The sequence below is a fragment of the Hemitrygon akajei genome, chromosome 2 (assembly GCF_048418815.1).
Source record: "Hemitrygon akajei chromosome 2, sHemAka1.3, whole genome shotgun sequence".
Lineage (NCBI taxonomy): Eukaryota > Metazoa > Chordata > Chondrichthyes > Myliobatiformes > Dasyatidae > Hemitrygon > Hemitrygon akajei.
In genome coordinates, this window is record NC_133125.1 from 162,730,547 (window position 1) to 162,744,965 (window position 14,419).

At 43.5% G+C, this 14,419-nt stretch overlaps 1 protein-coding gene across 9 annotated transcripts in view; it reads left to right on the plus strand.

Annotated features, from left to right (window-relative positions):
- The window catches only part of LOC140717616 (muscle M-line assembly protein unc-89-like), a 173,639-nt gene that overhangs the window by 19,391 nt on the left and 139,829 nt on the right, over positions 1-14,419 (plus strand). For all 9 annotated transcript variants that reach the window (XM_073031196.1, XM_073031239.1, XM_073031252.1 and 6 more), the window contains one exon: positions 4,920-5,219. In XM_073031196.1, coding sequence (XP_072887297.1) covers positions 4,920-5,219 — 300 coding nt within the window. The remainder of the gene's footprint in view (positions 1-4,919; positions 5,220-14,419) is intronic.

Sequence of the window (14,419 nt, forward strand, 5' to 3'; positions counted from 1 at the left end):
ATCACAAAGCGCTACAGCACAGAAACAGGCCCTTCAGCCCATCCAGTCCATGCCAAACGTCATTTTACCTTATACCATTGACCTCACTTGGAGTATAATTCCTCCTACCCTCCCTGTCCAAGTACCGATCCAAGCTTCTCTTAAAGAATGCAGTTGAGCGCACAGCCACTACTTCCACGGACAGCTCATTCCACACTTGCACCACCCTCTGAGTGAAGAAGATCCCCTCAGCTTACCCCTAAATATTTCACCTTTCACAATTAACCTGTGACTAATATTTCTGGTCTCACTCAACCTTAGTGAAAAAGCCTGCCTGCATTTACCCTCATTGTTGTATCTCCAGTGGAGCAAAAAACATGTCCAGACTAGCAGACTTTAAGCAGTCAAATCACAGTCACTTCGTTGTAAAGATGTTTGGAAATCTGAGGTTCCCAAGCTTTGTGGAAAAATCTACAAGCAGTGGCCTCTTTGTCAGCTACACCGTACATCTGCTTGTTAATGTAAATATTTAATCAGCCGATCATGTGGTACTGATTCAGTGTTTAAAACTGTGAAGACATGGTCGTAATCAACTGGCTGGAGTGTTCACTGAGATTTTCAATGTCTTGCATTGGCAGTGTGTTGGACCAGGCTTCAATTACAGTGGTGCCCCAGACGAGTGTGGTGATCTACCTCTATGCATATCACCCAGTACCACTTACATCTATAGTGATGGAAGTTTTTGAGAGGTGGGTGATGGAACATATCAATTTCTGCCTGTATTGTGACTTGGATCTGCTTCAATTTGCCTACAGGAGCAACAGGTCCACAGCAAATGCCATCTCATTGGCTCTTCACACAACCCTGGAACATCTGGACAGCAACAATAGATAGATCAGGATTGTCTTTATCAACTACTGCTCAGCATTCAGTACCACCATCCCTCAAAACTAATCAATAAGCTCCAAAACCTTGGCCTTAATAGCTCCTTGTGCTATTGGGTCCTAGATTTCTTCATTGGCAGACCCCAGTCAGTTCGTGTTGGCAACAGCATCTCCTCCATGATTCTCATCAGCACAGGTGCATCACAAGGCTGTGAGCACAGCCCATGGCTCTACTCGCTTTACACCGATGACCGTGTTGCTAAGCACAGCTCCAATGCCATTTTCAAGTTTGCTGAACACACCACTGTCGTAGGCCAAATCAAAGGTGGTGATGAATCAAAATATAGGAGGAAGATTGAAAACCTGGCTGAGTGGTGTCATAACAACAACCTCTTACTTAATGTCAGCAAAGCCAGGGAGCTGATTATTGTCTTCAGGAGAAGGAAACCAAAGGAACATGTCAGAGGATTAGATGTGGAGAAGGTTACCAACTTTAAATTCCTCAGTGTTATTATTTTGGAAGACCCATGTTGGACCCAGAACATAAGTGCAATTATGACAAAAGCATGACAGCACACCTATTTCCTCAGGATTTTGTGGAGATTTGGCATGAGATCTAATAAATCTGATTCTGACTGAAAAATTTGAACTTTGACAAACCTCTATAGATGTGTACCAGAGCATATATTGACTGGCTGCAGCACAGTTTGGCGTGGAAACAACAATACCCTTGAACAGAAAATCCTGCAAAAGTAGTGGATTCGGCCCAGCCCATCACAGGTAAAATCCTCCCAATCATTGAGTACATCTGCATGAAATGCTGTTGCAGGAAAGCAGCATCCCTCATCAGCAACTCCCACCACCCACAACGTGCTCTCTTTTCACTGCTGCCATCAGAAAGAAGATTCTTAGATATCGGGCTCAGAACTGTTCACAATTCTCCAAATGTAGTCTGAACAATGCCCAGTAAAGCCACAGCATTATATCATTGCTTTTATCAGGCAGATCACAAAGGTTTTCTTCCACATCACATGATTTATCCCAGGAGTGGGTGTGTGGGGGAGAAATGTCTATGAGTATTATTACCTTGTTCACAGGTCACTATGCCTCTAAGATTGGTTATTGGCATAATTGGGAATTAAATTGTCCCAATCATTGAAACTTTTTAAGGAGATGTTTGATCTTAGTGCCGACTTGGATACATCACCATGCACTTCTCTTGTGTTCAGTGATCAATCTTCCTTATTTCTCTGCTTGTGTTAATTATTCAGATTTATTCTTCTGCTGACATTACTCTTGTGTTTCTATGTTTCATTTCGTTCTGTGTGCATTGTTTACAGGTGTATTATGTGCACATTTCTATTTAAAAAACCATTTAAACCTCAACTACCCTACCATCATCACCTTTTAGAGTAGAACAGTGGTGCAGCAATGAATACTCCAGTCCTGATGGAAATAGAACATAGAACAAAGCTGTGCCGAACATGTCCTTACATTAGAAATTACCTAAGATCCATGTACCTATCTGAGAGACTCTTAAAAGACTGTATTGTATCTGCCTCCACCACCGTCACCGGCAGCCCATTCCACGCAATCACCACGTTTTAAAATAAATTACCCCAGACATCTCCTTTGTACCTACTTCCAAGCACCACAAAACTGTGTCCTCTCATGTTAGCCATTTCAGCCCTGGGAAAAAGCCTCTGACTATCCACACGATCAATGCCTCTCATCAGCTTATACACCTCTATCAGGTCACCTCTCATCCTCCGTCGCTCTAAGGAGAAAAGGCCGAGTTCACTCAACCTAGTCTCATGAGGCATGCTTCCCAATCCAGGCAACATCCTTGTAAATCTCCTCTACGCCCTTTCTATAGTTTCTATATTTCCTGTAGTGAGGTGAGAACTGAGCACAGTACTCCAAGTGGGATCTGACCAGTGTCCTATGTAGCTGCAACATTACCTCTCGGCTCTGAAACTCAATCCCACGATTGATGAAGGCCAATGCACCATATGCCGCCTTAACCACAGAGTCAAACTGCACAGCAGCTTTGAGTGTCCTATGGACTCGGACCCCAAGATACCTCTGATTCTCCACACGCCAAGAGTCTTACCATTAATACTACATTCTACTATCATATTTGACCTACCAAAATGAAGCACCTCACAATTATCTGGGTTGAACTCCATCTGCCACTTCTCAGCCCAGTTTTGCATCGTATCGATATCCCACTGTAACCTCTCACAACCCTCCACACTATCCACAACACCCCCAGCCTTTGTGTCATCAGCAAATTTACAAACCTATCCCTCCACTTCCTCATCCAGGTCAGTTATAAAAATCACGAAGAAAAGGGGTCCTAGAACAGAACCCTCAGGCACAACACTGGTGACCGATCTCCATGCAGAATATGACCTGTCTACAACTACTCTTTGCCATATGTGGGCAAGCCAATTCTGGATCTACAGACAGACAAACAGACATACTTTATTGATCCCGAGGGAAATTGGGTTTTGTTACAGCCGCACCAACCAAGAATAGTGTAGAAATATAGCAATATAAAACCATAAATAATTAAATAATAAGTTATGCCCAGTGGAAATAAGTCCAGGACCAGCCTATTGGCTCAGGGTGTCTGACACTCCGAGGGAGGAGTTGTAAAGTTTGACGGCTACAGGTAGGAATGACTTCCTATGACGCTCAGTGTTACATCTCGGTGGAATGAGTCTCTGGCTGAATGTACTCCTGTGCCTAACCAATACATTATGGAGTGGATGGGAGTCATTGTCCAAGATGGCATGCAACTTGGACAGCATCCTCTTTTCAGACACCACCATCAGAGAGTCCAGTTCCACCCCCACAACATCACTGGCCTTACGAATGAGTTTATTGATTCTGTTGGTGTCTGCTACCCTCAGCCTGCTGCCCCAGCACACAACAGCAAACATGATAGCACTGGCCACCACAGACTTGTAGAACATCCCTCAGCATCGTCCGGCAGATGTTAAAGGACCTCAGTCTCCTCAGGATGTAGAGACGGCTCTGACCCTTCTTGTAGACAGCCTCAGTGTTCTTTGACCAGTCCAGTTTATTGCCAAGCAATGCCCCCTTGGATACCATGACCCGATGCTTTCTCAATAAGCCTTGCATGGGGTAGCTTATCAAATGCCTTGCTGAAATCCATATGCACTACATCTGCTGCTCTACCTTCCTCAATGTGTTCAGTCACATCCTAAAAAATTCAGAACTCAGTTACTCCATTTATCCATTAATTTCACACACTCTTTACCTTGCCTCCCTCATCTGTTTAATGGTGGATTCCTGTTGAATATCTAACAACAAGTCATTTTTGTATTTTCTGGTAGTGCCTGATGTTTTTCAGAGGTAGTGTTAATTAATCTGAGTCCATATTGACTGGTAAAAGAGAAGGTTTATTTGAAGACACTCAGCCAGACGGAAGTGAAGCTCTGCACTTGTGTGGTATCTCTGTCTTCTGTTGATGACAGAAGATGTTACCATGGTTCTGTGTTATAAACTGGACTATTGTCTCCACGGACTGTGGACTTTTTCGGGCTTGCTTTATTTTTTTTGTGCTTCACATCCATTGCTTTCCGTGCGAGGAAAGGGGTTGGGGGGGGGGGGGGCGATTGAGAAGCCAGTTGTGTTCTGTTATTTTTTTGTGCAGGGAGAGGGGGGATTGGGGTTTGATGTACATTCCCTACTTTGTGCAGGGAGAGGGGGGATTGGGGTTTGATGTACATTTCCTGCTTTGTGTAGGGAGAGGGGTTTTGGGGGCTGATGATCAGTATGCCATTCATTTTGTGTTGGGTGGGGGTGTTTGACGTTTTTTTTCACAGAACGACTTTCATATTCTTTCTTGGTTCTGTGGCTATATGGAGAAGACAAATCTCAGTCAGATTTGGATTCATACTTTGATAATAAATGAACCCTTTGAGCATTTTTTTTGTTGCCAAACTGAAGGGTTGACACTGTACATCTGCTTGTGTTTGTCAGTGAGTGTATCTGTGCCGTGACTCTGAGTGTCTTGCTTTTTAGCTCAGGTGGTGAGTCACAGCATGGTGGCTGCTACAGGTTCCTCCGTTCAATTCCCTGGAACTGACAAGGAATTCGAGATCTTGAAATGGGATGTTTCAAATCCTATCAGAACACTTCCCATCACACTTGTAGGTGGAGGGGACCCTATCATATTTGAGAAGTACAAGAATCGAATTGAAGTTGACAGTTCAAATGGATCCTTTGTGTTGTACATTGTAAAGAAAGCAGACAGTGGCCAATACAAAATGACAGTGGATTTAGACCCCAAGAGGACCAGGATTCTAACTCTTCAAGTCATTGGTAAGTCCCCAGATGATCTGTAATCACTGAATTAAAACAATTCCATGGTGACAGGATGCTGAGGCAACATTTTGTTCTGTATCAGTTGTTTTGCAAGCTCAGTGATTCAAGTTCAGGGTCAAGTTTATTGTCATGGCCATATATGCTCAGAGTATAAACGCCATGAAAATCAGCATCATGCAGCAGCAGCAGAAACAAGAAGAACATAAATTATATGTAATTTACACATCATTATGGTTTCTTTATTTTTGTCAAGTCCAGGGAAAGAAGGAAGTGTAGCCCGAATTTCTGTTTCTCAGAAGTGTTCAAGAATCTGGTGACAGTGGGAAGAAGCTGTTATAGAACTGGGCTCTTGTACCTCTGCCTGATGGGAGAATTGAAAGAGGGTGTGGCCTGGATGCTGGAAGTCCCTAAAGGTGCACCAATGGCACTGTATTGCAAGTGATGGGAAAATCACACCTCTCTGTGTGTAAACAACACACACAAAATGCTGGTGGAACGCAGCAGGCCAGGTAGCATCTGTAGGGAAAAGCACTGTCGACGTTTCGGTCTGAGACCTCGGCCCAAAATGTCGACAGTGCTTCTCCCTATAGATGCTGCCTGGCCTGCTGCGTTCCACCAGCATTTTGTGTGTGTTGTTTGTATTTCCTGCATCTGCAGATTTCCTTGTGTCTGTGTGCGTAAGCCTTGCTCTCTCCCCACCATTTGCCTCTATTTGATCAGGACATCCAGCACCAGACTGTTTGATTTGTTTTTCCTGCTCTGCTTCTTTATAGGTAATGACAGCAAGTGTTGGTTTTGAGCAAACACTGCATTGCTCTTGTCTCTCGGGATCTTATCATACAATGTGGTCTCCATGATCACTGTTTATAGCATTTGCCAATGCCTAAATTCATGGACTTCATTAGGCCAATAACAAATTCAAATGACTTTGCTATTTCATACCTCAGAGGTGAACAGAATCACAAAGCGCTACAGCACAGAAACAGGCCCTTCAGCCCATCCAGTCCATGCCAAACGTCATTTTACCTTATACCATTGACCTCACTTGGAGTATAATTCCTCCTACCCTCCCTGTCCAAGTACCAATCCAAGCTTCTCTTAAAGAATGCAGTTGAGCGCACAGCCACTACTTCCACAGACAGCTCATTCCACACTTGCACCACCCTCTGAGTGAAGAAGATCCCCTCAGCTTACCCCTAAATATTTCACCTTTCACAATTAACCTGTGACTAATATTTCTGGTCTCACTCAACCTTAGTGAAAAAGCCTGCCTGCATTTACCCTCATTGTTGTATCTCCAGTGGAGCAAAAAACATGTCCAGACTAGCAGACTTTAAGCAGTCAAATCACAGTCACTTCGTTGTAAAGCTGTCTGAAAATCTGAGGTTCCCAAGCTTTGTGGAAAAATCTACAAGCAGTGGCCTCTTTGTCAGCTACACCGTACATCTGCTTGTTAATGTAAATATTTAATCAGCCGATCATGTGGCACTGATTCAGTGTTTAAAACTGTGAAGTCATGGTCGTAATCAACTGGCTGGAGTGTTCACTGAGATTTTCAATGTCTTGCATTGGCAGTGTGTTGGACCCACCTGCTTCAAACAGGCTTCAATTACAGTGGTGCCCCAGACGAGTGTGGTGATCTACCTCTATGCATATCACCCAGTACCACTTACATCTATAGTGATGGAAGTTTTTGAGAGGTGGGTGATGGAACATATCAATTTCTGCCTGTATTGTGACTTGGATCTGCTTCAATTTGCCTACAGGAGCAACAGGTCCACAGCAAATGCCATCTCATTGGCTCTTCACACAACCCTGGAACATCTGGACAGCAACAATAGATAGATCAGGATTGTCTTTATCAACTACTGCTCAGCATTCAGTACCACCATCCCTCAAAACTAATCAATAAGCTCCAAAACCTTGGCCTTAATAGCTCCTTGTGCTATTGGGTCCTAGATTTCTTCATTGGCAGACCCCAGTCAGTTCGTGTTGGCAACAGCATCTCCTCCATGATTCTCATCAGCACAGGTGCATCACAAGGCTGTGAGCACAGCCCATGGCTCTACTCGCTTTACACCAATGACACTGTTGCTAAGCACAGCTCCAATGCCATTTTCAAGTTTGCTGAACACACCACTGTCGTAGGCCAAATCAAAGGTGGTGATGAATCAAAATATAGGAGGAAGATTGAAAACCTGGCTGAGTGGTGTCATAACAACAACCTCTTACTTAATGTCAGCAAAGCCAGGGAGCTGATTATTGTCTTCAGGAGAAGGAAACCAAAGGAACATGTCAGAGGATTAGATGTGGAGAAGGTTACCAACTTTAAATTCCTCAGTGTTATTATTTTGGAAGACCCATGTTGGACCCAGATCATAAGTGCAATTATGACAAAAGCATGACAGCACACCTATTTCCTTAGGATTTTGTGGAGATTTGGCATGAGATCTAATAAATCTGATTCTGACTGAAAAATTTGAACTTTGACAAACCTCTATAGATGTGTACCAGAGCATATATTGACTGGCTGCAGCACAGTTTGGCATGGAAACAACAATACCCTTGAACAGAAAATCCTGCAAAAGTAGTGGATTCGGCCCAGCCCATCACAGGTAAAATCCTCCCAATCATTGAGTACATCTGCATGAAATGCTGTTGCAGGAAAGCAGCATCCCTCATCAGCAACTCCCACCACCCACAACGTGCTCTCTTCTCACTGCTGCCATCAGAAAGAAGATTCTTAGATATCGGGCTCAGAACTGTTCACAATTCTCCAAATGTAGTCTGAACAATGCCCAGTAAAGCCACAGCATTATATCATTGCTTTTATCAGGCAGATCACAAAGGTTTTCTTCCACATCACATGATTTATCCCAGGAGTGGGTGTGTGGGGGAGAAATGTCTATGAGTATTATTACCTTGTTCACAGGTCACTATGCCTCTAAGATTGGTTATTGGCATAATTGGGAATTAAATTGTCCCAATCATTGAAACTTTTTAAGGAGATGTTTGATCTTAGTGCTGACTTGGATACATCACCATGCACTTCTCTTGTGTTCAGTGATCAATCTTCCTTATTTCTCTGCTTGTGTTAATTATTCAGATTTATTCTTCTGCTGACATTACTCTTGTGTTTCTATGTTTCATTTCGTTCTGTGTGCATTGTTTACAGGTGTATTATGTGCACATTTCTATTTAAAAAACCATTTAAACCTCAACTACCCTACCATCATCACCTTTTAGAGTAGAACAGTGGTGCAGCAACGAATACTCCAGTCCTGATGGAAATAGAACATAGAACAAAGCTGTGCCGAACATGTCCTTACATTAGAAATTACCTAAGATCCATGTACCTATCTGAGAGACTCTTAAAAGACTGTATTGTATCCGCCTCCACCACCGTCACCGGCAGCCCATTCCACGCAATCACCACGTTTTAAAATAAATTACCCCAGACATCTCCTTTGTACCTACTTCCAAGCACCACAAAACTGTGTCCTCTCATGTTAGCCATTTCAGCCCTGGGAAAAAGCCTCTGACTATCCACACGATCAATGCCTCTCATCAGCTTATACACCTCTATCAGGTCACCTCTCATCCTCCGTCGCTCTAAGGAGAAAAGGCCGAGTTCACTCAACCTAGTCTCATGAGGCATGCTTCCCAATCCAGGCAACATCCTTGTAAATCTCCTCTACGCCCTTTCTATAGTTTCTATATTTCCTGTAGTGAGGTGAGAACTGAGCACAGTACTCCAAGTGGGATCTGACCAGTGTCCTATGTAGCTGCAACATTACCTCTCGGCTCTGAAACTCAATCCCACGATTGATGAAGGCCAATGCACCATATGCCGCCTTAACCACAGAGTCAAACTGCACAGCAGCTTTGAGTGTCCTATGGACTCGGACCCCAAGATACCTCTGATTCTCCACACGCCAAGAGTCTTACCATTAATACTACATTCTACTATCATATTTGACCTACCAAAATGAAGCACCTCACAATTATCTGGGTTGAACTCCATCTGCCACTTCTCAGCCCAGTTTTGCATCGTATCGATATCCCACTGTAACCTCTCACAACCCTCCACACTATCCACAACACCCCCAGCCTTTGTGTCATCAGCAAATTTACAAACCTATCCCTCCACTTCCTCATCCAGGTCAGTTATAAAAATCACGAAGAAAAGGGGTCCTAGAACAGAACCCTCAGGCACAACACTGGTGACCGATCTCCATGCAGAATATGACCTGTCTACAACTACTCTTTGCCATATGTGGGCAAGCCAATTCTGGATCTACAGACAGACAAACAGACATACTTTATTGATCCCGAGGGAAATTGGGTTTTGTTACAGCCGCACCAACCAAGAATAGTGTAGAAATATAGCAATATAAAACCATAAATAATTAAATAATAAGTTATGCCCAGTGGAAATAAGTCCAGGACCAGCCTATTGGCTCAGGGTGTCTGACACTCCGAGGGAGGAGTTGTAAAGTTTGACGGCTACAGGTAGGAATGACTTCCTATGACGCTCAGTGTTACATCTCGGTGGAATGAGTCTCTGGCTGAATGTACTCCTGTGCCTAACCAATACATTATGGAGTGGATGGGAGTCATTGTCCAAGATGGCATGCAACTTGGACAGCATCCTCTTTTCAGACACCACCATCAGAGAGTCCAGTTCCACCCCCACAACATCACTGGCCTTACGAATGAGTTTATTGATTCTGTTGGTGTCTGCTACCCTCAGCCTGCTGCCCCAGCACACAACAGCAAACATGATAGCACTGGCCACCACAGACTTGTAGAACATCCCTCAGCATCGTCCGGCAGATGTTAAAGGACCTCAGTCTCCTCAGGATGTAGAGACGGCTCTGACCCTTCTTGTAGACAGCCTCAGTGTTCTTTGACCAGTCCAGTTTATTGCCAAGCAATGCCCCCTTGGATACCATGACCCGATGCTTTCTCAATAAGCCTTGCATGGGGTAGCTTATCAAATGCCTTGCTGAAATCCATGTGCACTACATCTGCTGCTCTACCTTCATCAATGTGTTTAGTCACATCCTCAAAAAATTCAGTCAGGCTCGTAAGGCACGGCCTACCTTTGACAAAGCCATGCTGACTATTCCTAATCATATTATGCCTCTCCAAATATTCATAAATTCTGCCTCTCGGGGTCTTCTCCATCATCTTACCAGCCACTAAAGTAAGACTCACTGGTCCATAATTTCCTGAGCTATCTCTACTCCCTTTCTTGAGTAAGGGAACAACATCCACAACCCTCCAATCCTCTGGAACCTCTCCTATCACCATTGATAATGCCAAGATCATAGCCTGAGGCTCAGCAATCTCCTCTTCCCACAGTAGCCTGGGGTGCATCTTGTCTGGTCCCTGTGACTTATCCAACTTGATTCTTTCCAAAAGCTTCAGCACATCCTCTTTCTTAATGTCTATATGCTGAAGCTTTTCAGTCCACTGTAAGTCATCCCTACAGTCGCCAAGATCCTTTTCTGTAGTGAACACTGAAGCAAAGTATTCATTAAGTACCATTTTCCACTGTCACACTTGATAGGTCCTATTCACTCATGTCTTATCCTCTTGCTCTTCACATACTTGTAGAATTCCTTAATCCTGCCCACCAAGGCCTTCTGCCTCCTTCTGGCTCTCCTAATTTCATTCTTAAGCACCTTCCTGCTAGCCTTATAATCTTCTAGATCTCTGTCATTACCTAATATTTTGAACCTTTCATAATCTTTTCTTTTTGACTCAATTTTCAACAACCTTTGTACATCACGTTTCCTGTACCCTACCATCCTTTCCCTGTCTCGTAGGAACCTACCTATGCAAAACGCCACACAAATATCCCCTGAACATTTGCCACATTTCTGCTTTTCATTTCCCTGAGAACATCTGCTCCCAATTTATTCTTCCAAGTTCCTGCTTAATAGCTTCATATTTCCCCTTACTCCAATTAAACATTATCTTCAAAATGCTCTTCCACTGAGAGACCTGACACCTGACCAGGTTCATTTCCTAATACCAGATCAAGTGCAATCTCTCCTCTTTTAGCTTTATCTACATATTGTGTCAGGAAACCTTACTGAACACACCTAACAAACTCCCCCAACCCCTTCTAAACACCTTGCTCTTGGGAGATGCCAATCTAATTAAAATCTCCCATGATGAGCATCCTGTTTTTATTGCACCACAACCCTGTTATTATTTCCCTGATGAAGGATCTTGGCCCGAAACCTCAACTGTTTACTGTTTTCCATGGATGCTGCCTGGCCTGCTGAGTTCCTCTAGCATTTCGAGTGTGTTGCTTTGAATTTCCAGCTTCTGTTGATTTTTTTCCTGTTTGTAATACTGAAGCCTCTCAGCTCCACGCTTTTCCCTGGGTAGTCTGGCTTCCCGTCATATCCCCAAGGGATGCAGCTCATTTAATCGGCTGTAGCAAATTACCTCCTGCGCTGGTAAAAGAGAGGAAGACAGGAATGGAGTTAATGTACATGCACCTTCTTGCTGATGACAGCAGTGAGAAGAGAGCAAGAGCCATGGGTGCCAGACCACCCGGCTCAGGAACAGTTATACATCAGGCTATTGAACCAGCATTGACATTTTCACTCTCCACAACACTGAACTGATCATTGAATATAACACATGGGCTTACTTTCGAGGACTCGACAATTCATGTTCTCACTATTATTTATTTACTTATTTATAATTTATTGTTTTTTTTTTGTATTTGCACATCTTTTATTTGCACATTGATTGTCAGACTGTGTTTGTGTGCAGTTTGTCATTGATTCTATTGCACTTTTGATCTACTGTGAATGCCTGCAAGAAAATGAATCTCAGGGTGGTGTATGGTGACATATACGGTGCATACTTTGATAATAAATTTGTTTTGAATCAATAGAATCCTGGGAAATGAGGAAGGAGTGGGAAAGGAAGGATTGTTGCGCTGGGAGCCAGCAGGGATTTGATGGGATGAATAGCTTAACAAATAATAAGTCTCTCAGTTACTTTTTCAAGGGTGGCATGGTGGTATAGAGATGACCATAACACTATAAAGTACCAGTGACCTGTCAGTGTACCTCAATAGTTGGAAAGGTCTGGATAAAAAATAAGCAGCTGCAAAATTAGCACTGACTTGGAGAAGTGTGATGAGTTAGTACAAGCTGTTAAATACAGAGCACATAACTAAAAAGATAGGCTTTATTTGTTAAATGTACATAGAAACATTGAAACACAGAGTGAAGTGTGTGGGTTGCATCTACGACCAATAAGGTCTGAGGATGTGTGGGGGCAGCCACAAGTGTTGGCATACTTCAAGCGCCGTCAAATGTGGTGTCCATCATACTGGTCCCCCAGCACCCAGGTCATACCTTGTTATTTTTGCCACCATCAGGTAGGAGGTACAGAAGCCAAAAGGCACACACTCAGCAAATCAGAAACAGCTTCTTCCCCTCTGCCATCAGATTCCTGAATGGACATTGAACTCAGGAACACTACCTCACTACTGTTTTATTTCAATTTTTGTACTACTTGTTTAATATACACTGTAATTCACAGGTCTGTAGCTACTGTTCTCTACACTCTTTCTTCTGATGTGGCATTTGCAATTTTTCAGTCCCAAACCATCATCCTGAGTCTCCAAGCTTGAACCATTTTGGCCAGGGCCCCTGAGATTTCTTCCCTTGCCCCACCAAATGGTTAATCCATCTGAATTACGTACAATGAGACTTTCCAGAAGCCCACCCATCAATTTCGAGTGCATCCAAAATCACAGCTACACCTTCCTTTGCTGAGATCACTGAAATGGAGAGCATGTCTTACAAGGGTAACCTGAGCGAGATTGAGCTATTTTCTTTGGGTGAAGAAAATTGAGAGGTGACTTGATAGAGGTGAACAAGACGAAGAGAAGTATAGATTGAGTGGTAGGCTGGAGTCTTTTTCCTAGGGAACAGATGGTGATATCCGGGGGCATCATTCTGAGATGATTGAAGGAAAATATAGGGAGGTTGTCAGGGGTAAGTTTTTTTTAATGAGGGGTGGTGGTAGAAGGCAAATACATTAGGGGCATTCAAGAAACTCTTAGATAGGCACATGGATGATAGAGAAATGAAGGGCTATGGATCAGGGAAGGGTTAGATTGATCTTAGAGTGGGTTAAAAAGTTGGCACTGCTTTGTGGCCCGAAGGGCCTATACTGTTCTATCTTATTTACTCTGATTGTTGACCGAGTTTCCACTTGCTCCTGGATTGTTGCAATAAATCCTGATTTAATGATTCATTACCTGAAAATTGCTCCGTCTTTCTTCAGATTCTCTCTCCACACCATCCATCTCCAGCAACGTCTCTGAGAATGGCACAGTCGCGCTGAGCTGCACAGTGCAGAGAGGGGTGGCCACTTCCATTCTATGGACGAGAGGTGGTGTTGTACTCCCGGTAGACCAACGGCAGTCCCTGTCCGATGGGAATGTAACGCTCACCATTTGGAAAACTCAGGAATCGGACTCTGGATATTACACCTGCTCTATGGAAAATCAAGTCAGTCGTACTAACAGTACCTACCAGCTGATCATCAAGGGTAAATCTGTCAGGGTTGCATGAAGTTGCATAGCGTCCATTGCACAGATGCTGGCGTCTGCATTAGCATTAATCCTTCATTAGGGCCTGGTTGATTAAAGGCAAAATGATAAAAATAAAGATAAGCTTTTTTTGTCAATGAGCATTGTTACAAAGTTCGACTCCTTAGTAATAATGATCTGAGAGGCACAGAGAAAATTTATATTTACCAACAAGTGACCTTTTTTGTCAGAACTAAAATGCATGTGGCTTTACAAACTAACTACCTGCATGCACACCCACGAGGATTCACTGACCCTACATGAACAGGCAATGAAGAGTAAAGGTATTACCCGGGAAAGGAGTCTACGATGCCTAAGCATTCCTCATGGTCCCGATCTCCATATGCCCGTGGGGTCCTCATTGCAATGGTTGGTCTCTGCAGGCTGGAGATTTATTGCTCCCTCGTATTTGAAGCTCCTGATACTTACAGTGTTCATCATCAATTCAAATGATGCATCTCCATTCTGTTGGCTCAAGGTCATCTAACCTACCTGTTGGCTCAAGGTCATCTAGGTCACCTTCTTATTGGCTTCCATCCAGGGCTACAACCAGTATTGTTCT